The following is a 14,460-nucleotide window of genomic DNA, read 5'->3' on the forward strand; positions in this document are numbered from 1 at the left end:
GTGAGTCAGTCTGTTGTATGAGCTATGTCCCCTGGGTGAGTCAGTCTGTTGTATGAGCTATGTCCCCTGGGTATGAGCTATGTCCCCTGGGTGAGTCAGTCTGTTGTATGAGCTATGTCCCCTGGGTGAGTCAGTCTGTTGTATGAGCTATGTCCCCTGGGTGAGTCAGTCTGTTGTATGAGCTATGTCCCCTGGGTGAGTCAGTCTGTTGTATGAGCTATGTCCCCTGGGTGAGTCAGTCTGTTGTATTAGCTATGTCCCCTGGGTGAGTCAGTCTGTTGTATGAGCTATGTCCCCTGGGTGAGTCAGTCTGTTGTATTAGCTATGTCCCCTGGGGTGTACTGTACCTTCTCTGCAGCTACAGGATCCATCGATGGGGGAGCAGGGGGCGTGGTTATGACAGGAGCAGGTAGAGGAGCAACTAGGACCGTATAGCCCCGGAGGACATAGAGAAGAGCAGTCATCTCCCTGGAGAGAGGAGGAGGGGAGAGGAGGAGAGGAAAAGAGAAGAGGAGAGAGGAAGAGTAGTTAGTTAGCAACTTGAGGAGCAACTAGGACCGTATAGCCCCGGAGGACATAGAGAAGAGCAGTCATCTCCCTGGAGAGAGGAGGAGGGGAGAGGAGGAGAAGAAAAGAGAAGAGGAGAGAGGAAGAGTAGTTAGTTAGCAACTTGAGGAGCAACTAGGACCGTATAGCCCCGGAGGACATAGAGAAGAGCAGTCATCTCCCTGGAGAGAGGAGGAGGGGAGAGGAGGAGAAGAAAAGAGAAGAGGAGAGAGGAAGAGTAGTTAGTTAGCAACTTGAGGAGCAACTAGGACCGTAAAAGCCCTCGAAGACACAGAGCATCATCTAAGAACATCACAGTGACATGTGTCTACTGTGATCACTAGTCTCCCATTTCATATGCCATTTAAGTGGAGCTGCGAGGTTCACAGACCGGGGAGTTCAATCCTTTGTGTGGATAGGCCAGAAAATGTGACGTGTCGCTCCCTATGCAAATGCTGTGTCAGATAGCACATACTGCACTTCAGAGGAGAGCGGAGAACAGCATGTGAAGCGGGACAAACAGAACTGTCACGGAGTGCACAGCAATTGATGTTGCGCCATTCACAGAGCCCTCTGTACACAAAAATGTTGGTCGGAACGGTCCGGAACCAAACAAAATAGCAAGATACCTCCAACAGAGATCTGAATGTATATGAATATATTTCATATCATATCAGTATCATTAGCTTTTAAAAACAATTAAATCTGTTTTCTTTTATCATATTTTTGGAGAGAGAGAAGCTATCTCTCTGTTCCTGCAAGTGAGGAGAATATTCACCGTCTTTCATTGAATGTTTTCATTATTTATCTGCGCATAATCGTCGAAAAGCCTACCAGTATGCTAAATAGGTGAGTCAAATAAACGGGCTCTCTTACCGATGCGATTCGGTTGGCTACTGACGAGTCACTCTCTTACCGATGCGATTCGGTTGGCTACTGACGAGTCACTCTCTTACCGATGCGATTCGGTTGGCTACTGACGAGTCACTCTCTTACCGATTCGGTTGGCTACTGACGAGTCACTCTCTTACCGATGCGATTCGGTTGGCTACTGACGAGTCACTCTCTTACCGATTCGGTTGGCTATTGACGAGTCACTCTCTTACCGATGCGATTCGGTTGGCTACTGACGAGTCACTCTCTTACCGATGCGATTCGGTTGGCTACTGACGAGTCACTCTCTTACCGATTCGGTTGGCTACTGACGAGTCACTCTCTTACCGATTCGGTTGGCTACTGACGAGTCACTCTCTTACCGATTCGGTTGGCTACTGATGAGTCACTCTCTTTACCGATTCGGTTGGCTATTGACGAGTCACTCTCTTACCGATGCGATTCGGTTGGCTACTGACGAGTCACTCTCTTACCGATTCGGTTGGCTACTGACGAGTCACTCTCTTACCGATTCGGTTGGCTACTGATGAGTCACTCTCTTACCGATTCGGTTGGCTATTGACGAGTCACTCTCTTACCGATGCGATTCGGTTGGCTACTGACGAGTCACTCTCTTACCGATGCGATTCGGTTGGCTACTGACGAGTCACTCTCTTACCGATTCGGTTTGCTATTGACGAGTCACTCTCTTACCGATGCGATTCGGTTGGCTACTGACGAGTCACTCTCTTACCGATTCGGTTGGCTACTGATGAGTCACTCTCTTTACCGATGCGATTCGGTTGGCTACTCTCTTCAACGTCACTGTCTGGCAAGTCCTCATGGACTTCATATGGAAAATACCAGCAAGATGTTTAGTTCACTAGCGATACCATGAACATACTGTAGAACTATCTATGTTGTATGTTGCTGGTGGAAAACACCCCTCCACTCCTCCATCCTCCACTCCTCCATCCTCCACTCCTCCATCCTCCATCCTCCACTCCTCCATCCGCCACTCCTTCATCCTCCACTACTCCACTCCTCCATCCTCCACTCCTCCATCCTCCACTCCTCTATCCTCCATCCTCCACTCCTACACTCCTCCACTCCTTCATCCCTCCACTCCTCCACCCCTCCATCCTCCACTACTCCATCCTCCACTCTTCCACTCCTCCATCCATTCATCCTCCACTCCTCCATCCCTCCACTCCTCCATCCCTCCATCCCTCCACTCCTCCATCCCTCCATCCCTCCATCCCTCCACTCCTCCATCCCTCCATTCCTCCACACCTCCACTCCTCCATCCCTCCACTCCTCGACCCCTCCACTCCTCCATCCCTCCACTCCTCCACCCCTCCACTCCTCCATCCCTCCACTCCTCCATCCCTCCTTCCCTCCACTCCTCCACTCCTCCACTCCTCCATCCCTCCACTCCACTCCTCCATCCCTCCACCCCTCCACTACTCCATCCTCCACTCCTCCACCCCTCCACTACTCCACCCCTCCACCCGGTCCTCTCCTCTGTAGTCACACCAGGCCAGGGTCATTATAATTCCTCTGCTTTAAAATGGCTGAGCACAGCAGCACCTATAAAGATCCCCCCTCTCTCTCTCTCGCTTTCTCTCAGCCCTGATGATCATAGCCCTGTGTCTCTGGGTCCCCTCCCCTCCATCTCTCTCTCTCTTTCTCTCAGCCCTGATGATCATAGCCCTGTGTCTCTGGGTCCTCTCCCCTCCATCTCTCTCTCTCCTCTCTCTTCTCTGTCCTGAGTGACAGCTGACAGTATGATTTAGAGTACTAATTAGCGCCATAGAAGAGTCCTGTGTGTCTGGGGACTCCCTCCTCGCTCCTCCTCACCGACTCGCCCCTGAGCCTCCTCTGTGCCTCTCCTCACCGGGACTCTGCTCTGTCTGCTACCCAGCTGTCAGCTCAGCACTGTGTGTGTCCGCTCATCTTGACAGAGTTTAAACGGAGGAAAGGAAAGGACACTGGGCGCCAGGGGCAGAACATGGTGTATCTTAAAGGGTCTCTCCTCTCATCTTCCTCCTCCTCTCCCCTTCCTCCTCCCCCCTCCACCTCCTCCTCCTCTCCCCTTCCTCCTCCTCTCCCCTTCCTTCTCCTCCCTCCACCTCCTCCTCCCCTCCTCTCCCCTTCCTCCTCCTCTCCCCTTCCTTCTCCTCCTCCCTCCACCTCCTCCTCCCCTCCTCTCCCCTTCCTCCTCTCCTCTCCTCCTCCTCCTCTCCCCTTCCTTCTCCTCCCCTCCCCTTCATCCTCCTCTCCCCTTCCTTCTCCTCCTCTCCCTTTCCTTCTCCACTCCTCCTTCACCTCCTCCTCCCTCCACCTCCTCCTCCTCCTCTCCCCTTCCTCCTCCTCTCCCCTTCCTTCTCCTCTCCTCCTCCTCCCTCCACCTCCTCCTCCGCTTTCCCTCCTCCTCTCCCCTTCCCTCTCCTCTCCTCCTCCTCTTCCTCCCTCCACCTCCTCCTCCTCCGCCTCCCTCCTCCCTCCTCCTCTCCCCTTCCTTCTCCTCTCCCTTTCCTCCTCCTCTCCCCTTCCTCCTCCTTTCCCCTTCCTCCTCCTCTCCCATTCCTTCTCCACTCCTCCTCCACCTCATCCTCCCTCCACCTCCTCCTCCTCCTCTCCCCTTCCTCCTCCTCTCCCCTTCCTTCTCCTCTCCTCCTCCTCCTCCCTCCACCTCCTCCTCCTCCGCCTCCCCTCCTCCTCTCCCCTTCCTTTTCCTCTCCTCCCTCCTGCTCCTCCCTCCACCTCCTCCTCTCCTCCTCCCCCTACACCTCCTCCACCTCCCCTCTCCACCTCCTCCTCCTCCCTCCTCCTCCTCCTCCTCCTCCTCCCTCCACCTCCCCCTAAACCTCCTCCACCTCCCCCTCCTCCTCTCCTCCTCTCCCATTCCTTCTCCTCTCTCCTCCTCCTCCTCCCCCTACACCCTCCTCCACCTCCCCGCCCCACCTCCTCCTCTCCTCCTCTCCCATTCCTTCTCCTCTACCCTCCTCCTCCTCCTCCCCCCCTACACCTCCTTCTCTCCTCCTCTCCTCATCTTCCTCCTCCTCCACCTCCCCCCACACCTCCTCCTCCTCCTCTCTTCCTCCTCCTCTCCTCCTCTCTCTCTCTCTTCCCTCGGCGCCCTACATGAAAGCTTCGGTCTGGGAATGACACTTTTGTCAATCAGTTCACAGTAGCCTTTGTTCTGTTCTCAAAATGACGGTTTTAATACTGCTAACAATGGCACTTCTACTCTGTTCCCGTTGTTATCTAAGGGCTGAGAGGAGAGGGGGTGTGGTGACGGGGAGGAAGAGAAGGAGAAATCACAGGAAGAGGAAGAAGAAGTGGAGGAGATGGAGGATAAGGAGGTGGAGGTGGAGGAGAAGGAGGTGCAGGTGGAGGAGAAGGAGGTGGAGGAGGAGGAGGTAGAGGAGAAGGAGGTGGAAGAGGAGGAGGTGGAAGAGAAGGAGTTGGAGGAGGATGTGGAGGAGGATGTGGAGGAGGAGAAGGTGGTGGAAGAGGAGGAGGTAGAGGAGAAGGAGAAGGAGGTGGAAGAGGAGGAGGTGGAGGAGAAGGAGTTGGAGGAGGATGTGGAGGAGGAGAAGGTGGTGGAAGAGGAGGAGGTAGAGGAGAAGGAGAAGGAGGTGGAAGAGGAGGAGGTGGAGGAGGAGGAGGAGGAGGTGGAAGAGGAAAAGGTGGAGGAGGTAGAGGAGCAGGTAGAAGAGGAGGAGGTGGAAGAGAAGGAGGTAGAGGAGAAGGAGAAGGAGGTGGAAGAGGGAGGAGGTGGAGAGGAGGAGGAGGAGGAGGAGGAGGTGGAAGAGGAAAAGGTGGAGGAGGTAGAGGAGCAGGTAGAAGAGGAGGAGGTGGAAGAGAAGGAGGTGGAAGAGGAGGAGGTGGAAGAGAAGGAGTTAGAGGGGGATGTGGAGGAGGAGAAGGTGGTGGAAGAGGAGGAGGTAGAGGAGAAGGAGAAGGAGGTGGAAGAGGAGGAGGTGGAGGAGGAGGAGGAGGAGGTGGAAGAGGAAAAGGCGGAGGAGGTAGAGGAGCAGGTAGAAGAGGAGGAGGTGGAAGAGAAGGAGGTGGAAGAGGAGGAGGTGGAAGAGAAGGAGTTAGAGGGGGATGTGGAGGAGGAGAAGGTGGTGGAAGAGGAGGAGGTAGAGGAGAAGGAGAAGGAGGTGGAAGAGGAGGAGGTGGAGGAGGAGGAGGAGGAGGTGGAAGAGGAAAAGGCGGAGGAGGTAGAGGAGCAGGTAGAAGAGGAGGAGGTGGAAGAGAAGGAGGTGGAAGAGGAGGAGGTGGAAGAGAAGGAGTTAGAGGGGGATGTGGAGGAGGAGAAGGTGGTGGAAGAGGAGGAGGTAGAGGAGAAGGAGAAGGAGGTGGAAGAGGAGGAGGTGGAGGAGGAGGAGGAGGAGGTGGAAGAGGAAAAGGCGGAGGAGGTAGAGGAGCAGGTAGAAGAGGAGGAGGTGGAAGAGAAGGAGGTGGAAGAGGAGGAGGTGGAAGAGAAGGAGTTAGAGGGGGATGTGGAGGAGGAGAAGGTGGTGGAAGAGGAGGAGGGAGAGGAGAAGGAGAAGGAGGTGGAAGAGGAGGAGGTGGAGGAGGAGGAGGTGGAAGAGGAAAAGGCGGAGGAGGTAGAGGAGCAGGTAGAAGAGGAGGAGGTGGAAGAGAAGGAGGTGGAAGAGGAGGAGGTGGAAGAGAAGGAGTTAGAGGGGGATGTGGAGGAGGAGAAGGTGGTGGAAGAGGAGGAGGTAGAGGAGAAGGAGAAGGAGGTGGAAGAGGAGGAGGTGGAGGAGGAGGAGGAGGAGGTGGAAGAGGAAAAGGCGGAGGAGGTAGAGGAGCAGGTAGAAGAGGAGGAGGTGGACGAGAAGGAGGTGGAAGAGGAGGAGGTGGAAGAGGAGGAGGTGGAGGAGGAGGAGGAGGAGGAGGAGGTGGAAGAGGAAAAGGCGGAGGAGGTAGAGGAGCAGGTAGAAGAGGAGGAGGTGGAAGAGGAGAAAGAAGAGACATGGCGAAGTGGAAGAAGAGGAGGGAGGTTTCAGCTCATCCCCAGATCAACAGGCAATTAACTGGTGCCTGGCCTCATGGGTAAAGGAAGGAGGTTTGGTCACTGAGACACAAATGACTTGGCTGCATCCTGGCATACAGTAATGTTACACCCTGTTATCTTTTTTGTTTTCTCATGATTTGGTTGGGTCTAATTGTGCTGCTGTCCTGGGGCTCTGTAGGGTCTGTTTGTGTTTGTGAACAGAGCCCCAGGACCAGCTTGCTTAGGGGACTCTTCTCCAGGTTCATCTCTCTGTAGGTGATGGCTTTGTTATGGAAGGTTTGGGAATCGCTTCCTTTTAGGTGGTTATAGAATTTAACGGCTCTTTTCTGGATTTGGATCATTAGCGGGTATCGGTCTAATTCTGCTCTGCATTAATTGGTGTTTTTTTGTTATTTTTGCTGAGGTGTTTGGTTATTTTTGCAGAATTCTGCATGCAGAGTCTCAATTTGGTGTTTGTCCCATTTTGTGAAGTCTTGGTTGGTGAGCGGACCCCAGACCTCACAACCATAAAGGGCAATGGGTTCTATAACTCATTCAATTATTTTTTTAGCCAAATCCTAATTGTCAAGTTTTATGTTTCTTTTGATGGCATAGAAGGCCTGTCTCTCAGATCGTTCACAGCTTCATGGAAGTAACCTGTGGCGCTGATGTTTAGGGGTATGATTAGGGGTATGAGGTATGTATAGTTTTGTTGTGTGCTCTAGGGCAACGATGTCTAGATGGAATTTGCATTTGTTGTCCTGGCAACTGGACCTTTTTTGGGAACACCATTATTTTTGTCTTACTGAGATTTACTGTCAGGGCCCAGGTCTGACAGAATCTGTGCAGATGATCTAGGTGCTGCTGTAGGCCCTCCTTGGTTGGAGACAGATCATCAGTAAACAGTGGACATTTGACTTCAGATTCTAGTAGGGTGAGGCCGGGTGCTGCAGACTGTTCTAGTGCCCTCGCCAATTCGTGAATATATATGTTGAAGAGGATGGGGCTCAAGCTGCATCCCTGTCTCACCCCACGGCCCTGTGGAAAGACATGTGTTTTTTCCCTAATCAACCTATTTAACCTATTTAACCTATTCAACCTATTCAACCTATTCAACCTATTTAACCTATTTAACCTATTTAACCTATTCAACCTATTCAACCTATTCAACCTATTTAACCCATTCAACCTATTCAATCTATTTAACCTATTCAACCTATTCAACCTATTCAACCTATTCAACCTATTTAACCTATTCAACCTATTCAACCTATTCAACCTATTTAACCTATTCAACCTATTCAACCTATTCAACCTATTCAACCTATTTAACCTATTTAACCTATTTAACCTATTTAACCTATTCAACCTATTTAACCTATTCAACCTATTTAACCTATTCAACCTATTCAACCTATTTAACCTATTTAACCTATTTAACCTCTTTTAACCACACACCTGTTTTTTTTTTGGTACATGGATTTTATAATATCGTATGTTTTCCCCCAACACCACTTTCCATCGATTTGTAATTGAACTCGTAATTGAACTTGTAATTGAACTCGTAATTGAACTCGTAATTGAACTCGTAATTGAACTCGTAATTGAACTTGTAATTGAACTCGTAATTGAACTCGTAATTGAACTCGTAATTGAACTCGTAATTGAACTTGTAATTGAACTCGTAATTGAACTCGTAATTGAACTCGTAATTGAACTCGTAATTTAACTTGTAATTTAACTTGCGGATAAAGTTTGGAATGACACCATTCCGAGCTCTAATGACATCACAATACGTTTACGTTTTTTGGAGAATTTGTCCATGTTTTTTCAGGGCCCCCATACTGTACAATGAGGATTAGGAAGTGATTTGCTGTTTGGGGTAAAGTTGAACAAAAACAAGTGAAATCACATAAAAGGTGTCTGGACTTTTCTATAATATACATATAACCTGCCCCTTTACATCAAACATAGAGATTTGTAAAGAAATAACTGGTTATTTCTTTATGGTTGTAAAGAAATAACTCATTACTACTGGCCTAGTGATTGGCCACTCAGGGACATGGGACTATGGTTGTAAAGAAATAACTCAATACTACTGGCCTAGTGATTGGCCATTCAGGGACATGGGACTATGGTTGTAAAGATATAACTCAATACTACTGGCCTAGTGATTGGCCACTCAGGGACATGGGACTATGGTTGTAAAGATATAACTCAATACTACTGGCCTAGTGATTGGCCATTCAGGGACATGGGACTATGGTTGTAAAGATATAACTCAATACTACTGGCCTAGTGATTGGCCACTCAGGGACATGGGACTATGGTTGTAAAGATATAACTCAATACTACTGGCCTAGTGATTGGCCACTCAGGGACATGGGACTATGGTTGTAAAGATATAACTCAATACTACTGGCCTAGTGATTGGCCACTCAGGGACATGGGACTATGGTTGTAAAGAAATAACTCAATACTACTGGCCTAGTGATTGGCCACTCAGGGACATGGGACTACTACTGGCCTAGTGATTGGCCACTCAGGGACATGGAACTATGGTTGTAAAGATATAACTCAATACTACTGGCCTAGTGATTGGTCACTCAGGGACATGGGACTATGGTTGTAAAGAAATAACTCAATACTACTGGCCTAGTGATTGGCCACTCAGGGACATGGGACTATGGTTGCTTCCCTTTTTAATTTATTAATAAAAAATATTTAAAAAAAATGGAATATCCGAAACATACAATGAAGTGAAACCCCTCAACGACTACACCACACCAGTCATCCAACAACCTCATCACACCAGTCATCCAACAACTACATCATACCAGGCATCCAACAACCTCATCACACCAGGCATCCAACAGACTCCCATTCAGAGAAACACACAGAAGCATCCAGGGTCAATGTCCTGCTCAAGGGCATGTTGACCGAATCTCCCACCAGGCTAATAAATAAATAATGCAATGAATTATATTCCCCACCCCCAAGAACCCCCCAATGCACCCCCCAAGAGAATGCAAGAACCCCCAATGCACCAACAACAAGAGAATGAACCCCATGCACCCCCAAGAACCCCCAATGCACCAACAACCAAGAGAATGAACCCCACCCCCAAGAACCCCCAATGCACCAACAACCAAGAGAATGAACCCCAATGCACCCCCAAGAACCCCCCCCAAGAACCCCCAATGCAAGAGAACAACCAACCAGAAAGAACTGAACCCCACCCCCAAGAAAGAAAAAAAGAAAAAGACAGAAAAAAACAAGCACATGTTTTGTTGTTGTTATAAATAAATACATTTAAAACAAAGGACAACAAGGACAACTGGAATCATAACAGCAATGCCAACTGTATATGTTTGTGTGCATGTCTGGCACTATTACATGTGTGTGTGTGTTCTTGTATGTGTTGATTTGAATGAGAGTGTGTGTATATGCATGTGTACAAACACCTGCATGGCATCAGCCTCAGGCAAACCAGCATTCGTTGTAAAAACACTGTCCCTCAGTGTCATTCAAATGTACTTTTATTATGTTTTATTTTGCTTTAATTTATTTACTTTTATCTTTGACCATCATTCTATCGCCCACACAGCAACTCCACTCCCACTTGTCTCCAATTCTACATACCAACCCTCAGCTTCCCTCAGCCCCTCCCACCTATCTCTGCTGGACACCCTCAGCCCATCCCATCTATCTCTGCTAGTCACCCTCAGCCCATCCCATCCCATCCCATCTATCTCTGCTGGCCACCCTCAGCCCATCCCATCTATCTCTGCTGGACACCCACTTCAGGTTTCTACGCAACACATATCTTTCAACTGTGCTGTGATGTTTAAAGTACAATTTCAATCTATCTAATTGAATAGAATCCACAGACTGCGTGTTGAAGATAAATACTTTCACTAAGAGTATTAGTAGTTTAGTAATTGACTGACCCGGTCTCTCCAGATCTCCTAACAGTACTACTTCTAGGGTCAATTTTAGATCAATGTTCTGCATTTTCAGCCATTCCTGAACCTGAGACCAGAAACAGGCTACCTGAGGTCAATACCAAAATAAATGGTCTATTGATTCTGTATCCTCACAACAAAATCTGCAGATCTTCGATGATTTTATGCCCCAAATATTCAACATTTTGTTGGTGGCAAGAATTCAAAATAATACTTTTAGCTGAAAAGCACGAAGTCTTGAATCTTGTGTTGTTTTATATATCAACTCATACACCCTGTACCATGGAATCAGTACATCAAAAATCTCTTCACAACTATTTTGCAATCTGTGTGGCACAGTTGTCAACATCCTGGTCCTAATATGAAACTGGTATACTTTACCTATTTATGCTATTTTTATTCCTCTGCCAGTTTTGATCATTTATATTGGGCAGAAAGGCCAGTTCCCTACCTCCTCCTGCTGCCACCTGCCTCCTCAATTTTGGGGGTAATCAATTGGTTGCACTCTTGGATTGAGCAATTCTGATAACTCCATGAAGGACATAACTCTGCCATTCCAATTTACAATATCATTTAACAACAAAATACCCTTTTTCAATAAATACAGGTATTTTATCAACCAGCACAATTGAGTTCAAACCATAATGTTTGTTGTATTTATTTGTAATATTTTTTCTATCTTTTCAGGGGGATTAAATTGAAATTGTAGCTCGGCAATGCTTGTTTGAAAAAAAAGAGAGATACTTTGAAAAAAGTATAATTTTCAATTAATCGAGAGACATGGCAATTTGCACAAAGGCAGTAAAACTTTTGAATAAGTGAAGGTTTTAGAGAGAGGTTTAGTGCTTTTATATTTCATAATCTCAACCCACCCAGTTCATATTATATATATTATATATAAGCACGTTTTATCTTGTTTATTTATGTTTTGGGGTAAATATAAAATATAAATATAAAATATAATATATTTTGGGGTTTAGATAAAGCAAAATATTTTTTGCTCATTTGTTTTGAAAAAATGAATCATCAGGAGTAGGCAGCGCTATAAGTAAGTGAGTAAACTGAGATATGACTAAGGAGTTAATCAGGGCAATTTTTTCCATAAATATACAGGTATTTACGTCACCATGGTTGCAGGATCTTGTCTATTTTTACAAGTTTTCTATTGAAGAGCTTATTTATATATGTTGTGATATAAATACCAATTATGTCGACTTCACCATCAGCGCTTTACATAGGTAAACTGTAATGTAAAAGTTTTATTTTTTAAAGATCCAATACGTAATATCATAATATCATAATTAGGTTTTAGTCCAGAGAGTACAGAAAAGTTATCTAGATCTTCAAGGAGACATTGCAGGGATCATTGTAGGTTTCTAGCTCGCGGACTTAATATAAAACTAGAGTCATCGGCATACATGGACACCTTTGGTTTTAAGCCTTGGATTTCTAATCCTCTAATGTTGTTACTGGATCTGATTTTAATAGCTAGCATTTCGATGGCCATAACGAATAGATATGGTGACAGCGGACACCCTTGTTTAACTACACTTGACAATTCAAACTCTCTGAGAAGTACCCGTTATTTACTATTTTACACCTAGGGTTGCTATACAGTACTTTTAACCATTTCAAATAGAATTACCAAAATTGAAAAAATCCAGGCATTTATAAATAAATCCAGTCTTACTTTATCAAAAGCCTTTTCAAAATCAACTATAAATACCATTCCTGGCTTCTTATATGTTTCATGATGTTCTATTATTTCTAGTAGTATTTAACATCCATGTACGATATTATATGTGATATTATATGTGAAAAACCTGTTTGATCAGAATGAACAATACCTGCTAAAACCCTTTTAATTCTGAGTGCAATGCATTTCGCTAGTATTTTTGCATCACAACATTGAAGTGTAAGGGACCTCCAGTTTTTTAGATAGACTGGGTCTTTATATTTTCCATCTGGGTCTTGTTTTAATAATAGAGAAATCAGACCTTCCTGCTGAGTACCTGACAGACTACCATTTCTATAGGAGTAGTTAAAACAATCTAACAATGGAGCTCTTAGTATATCAAAAAAATACTACCGGTATGCCATCAAGCCCTGGGGTTTTTCCAGACTGAAAAAGTTATTCCTCTGTAACTTGGCCTTCGCACTGATCTTTCTGTACATTTGTTAATTTTCCATTTTTTAAATATTATTTGCAAAGAATTCCTTACCGTAATCTTCATTCAGTGGGAGAGGATGAGACGGAAAAGAGAACATCTGCCTAAAATATTTAGCTTCCTCTTTTAAAATATAATTCGGAGAATCATAGATGACTCTGTCTTCAGTAACAAGTTTCTGTAAATTCTTTTTGTTAGCGTTCCTGTATTGGAGATTCAGGAAGAATTTTGAGAATTTTTCTCCATATTCCATCTATTTTGCTTTATTTTTGGAATAGATTACATTAGATCTTTCTGAATAAGTTCCTCAAGTTCTTTTTGTTTTTCCTACAACTTATTTTGTATCTCTAGTATCGTTTATATTGCTGTCTACCTGTTCTATTAGTTCATGGGATGTCCCTTGTTAGTCTTGGCTCTTTAGACAGAAACTTATTTTTTATTATTGATGAATATTGAATTGAATGACCTCTGAAGGTACATTTAAACAAACAATAAGGGGATTTGCTGAATCTATATTATATAAAAAAAAATAAAAAAATTCAGTTATAAATGATTTTGTCTTAGTTAAAAATAAGTTGTCCTCCACTAAACTTTGATAAAATTTCCAATATCCCCGTCCAAGTGTAAAATCTATGACAGTTATGTGAAGGCCGATTAGATGATGATCTGATCGCATTCTGCCTCCTATTAAAACTTGTTTAACCTTTGATGCAAGAGAGAAAGAGACAAGAAAGTAGTCAAGATGACTAGCTTGATTAATTCTCCATGTATATCTCACTAGGTCTGGGTTCTTTAGTCTCCAAATATCCACTATTTCTAATGTGTCCATAATATTTGTGATTTCCTTAGGGCACGGTGATGATAGTTTGTAGAGTGATTGCCTTTACTGTCCATTGAGGTACTTAACATTTTCCTATTGGCTTAGCCACAGGGACCCAGATTAATGCTCTGCTGTTGTTGTAGCCACTCAGGGACCTGGGACTACTATAGTGCTTTCCTATTGGCTTAGCCACAGGGACGCAGATTAATGCTCTGCTGTTGTTTTAGCCACTCAGGGACCTGGGACTACTATAGTGCTTTCCTATTGGCTTATTGGTGATTTGTGCTACTGGATGGCTAATTGGTCAATCAAAAAGGAGGTCAGCACACCTAGGAGAAGAAGAGGAAGAAGAACTCACCATGTAACCAGGGGCACAGACGCAGGCCCCAGTGACTCCGTGACAGTCGGCCCCGTGGGAACAGCTGCATGGCAACCTGCATCCGTCGCCGTGGTAACCAGGTGGACAGGTCTCGTTGCAGTAGAGCCCCGCCCATCCTGCTGTACAGCTGCACTCACCTGACAGGGGGTGACAGCTAGAGCAGAATCAATAAATCAAATTAATCAATCAACCAACCAACCAATCTAATTAAAAAATCAACAATCAATCAATCAACCAACCAATCTAATTAATCTATCAATCAATCAATCTAATCAATAAATCAACCAACAAATCAATCATTCAGTCAATCAGTCGTTTAGTCAATCAATCAAATGTTATCTGTAAAGCCATTTCGACATCAAGCAAACATGTGTATAGGTGTTCCTATAGCATCCATCCATCCATCCATCCTGACCGAGGTGTTCCTATAGCATCCATCCATCCATCCATCCATCCATCCTGACCGAGGTGTTCCTATAGCATCCATCCATCCATCCTGACCGAGGTGCTCCTATAGCATCCATCCATCCTGACCAACATGTTCCTATAGCATCCATCCATCCATCCATCCATCCTGACCAACGTATTCCTATAGCATCCATCCATCCATCCATCCATCCATCCTGACCAACGTGTTCCTATAGCATCCATCCACTGACCAACGTGTTCCTATAGCATCCATCCATCCATCCATC

At 45.9% G+C, this 14,460-nt stretch overlaps 1 protein-coding gene across 1 annotated transcript in view; it reads right to left on the reverse strand.

The window, feature by feature from the left end:
* Nucleotides 1-305: 305 nt before the first annotated feature.
* The window catches only part of LOC121847234 (calphotin-like), a 174,946-nt gene continuing 160,791 nt past the window's right edge, over nt 306-14,460 (reverse strand). Inside the window, exons 6-7 of the mRNA XM_042327611.1 lie at nt 13,745-13,919; nt 306-468 (exon numbers count right to left, since the gene is read on the reverse strand). Coding sequence (XP_042183545.1) covers nt 306-468; nt 13,745-13,919 — 338 coding nt within the window. The remainder of the gene's footprint in view (nt 469-13,744; nt 13,920-14,460) is intronic.

This window comes from Oncorhynchus tshawytscha, linkage group LG01, assembly GCF_018296145.1.
Source record: "Oncorhynchus tshawytscha isolate Ot180627B linkage group LG01, Otsh_v2.0, whole genome shotgun sequence".
NCBI lineage: Eukaryota > Metazoa > Chordata > Actinopteri > Salmoniformes > Salmonidae > Oncorhynchus > Oncorhynchus tshawytscha.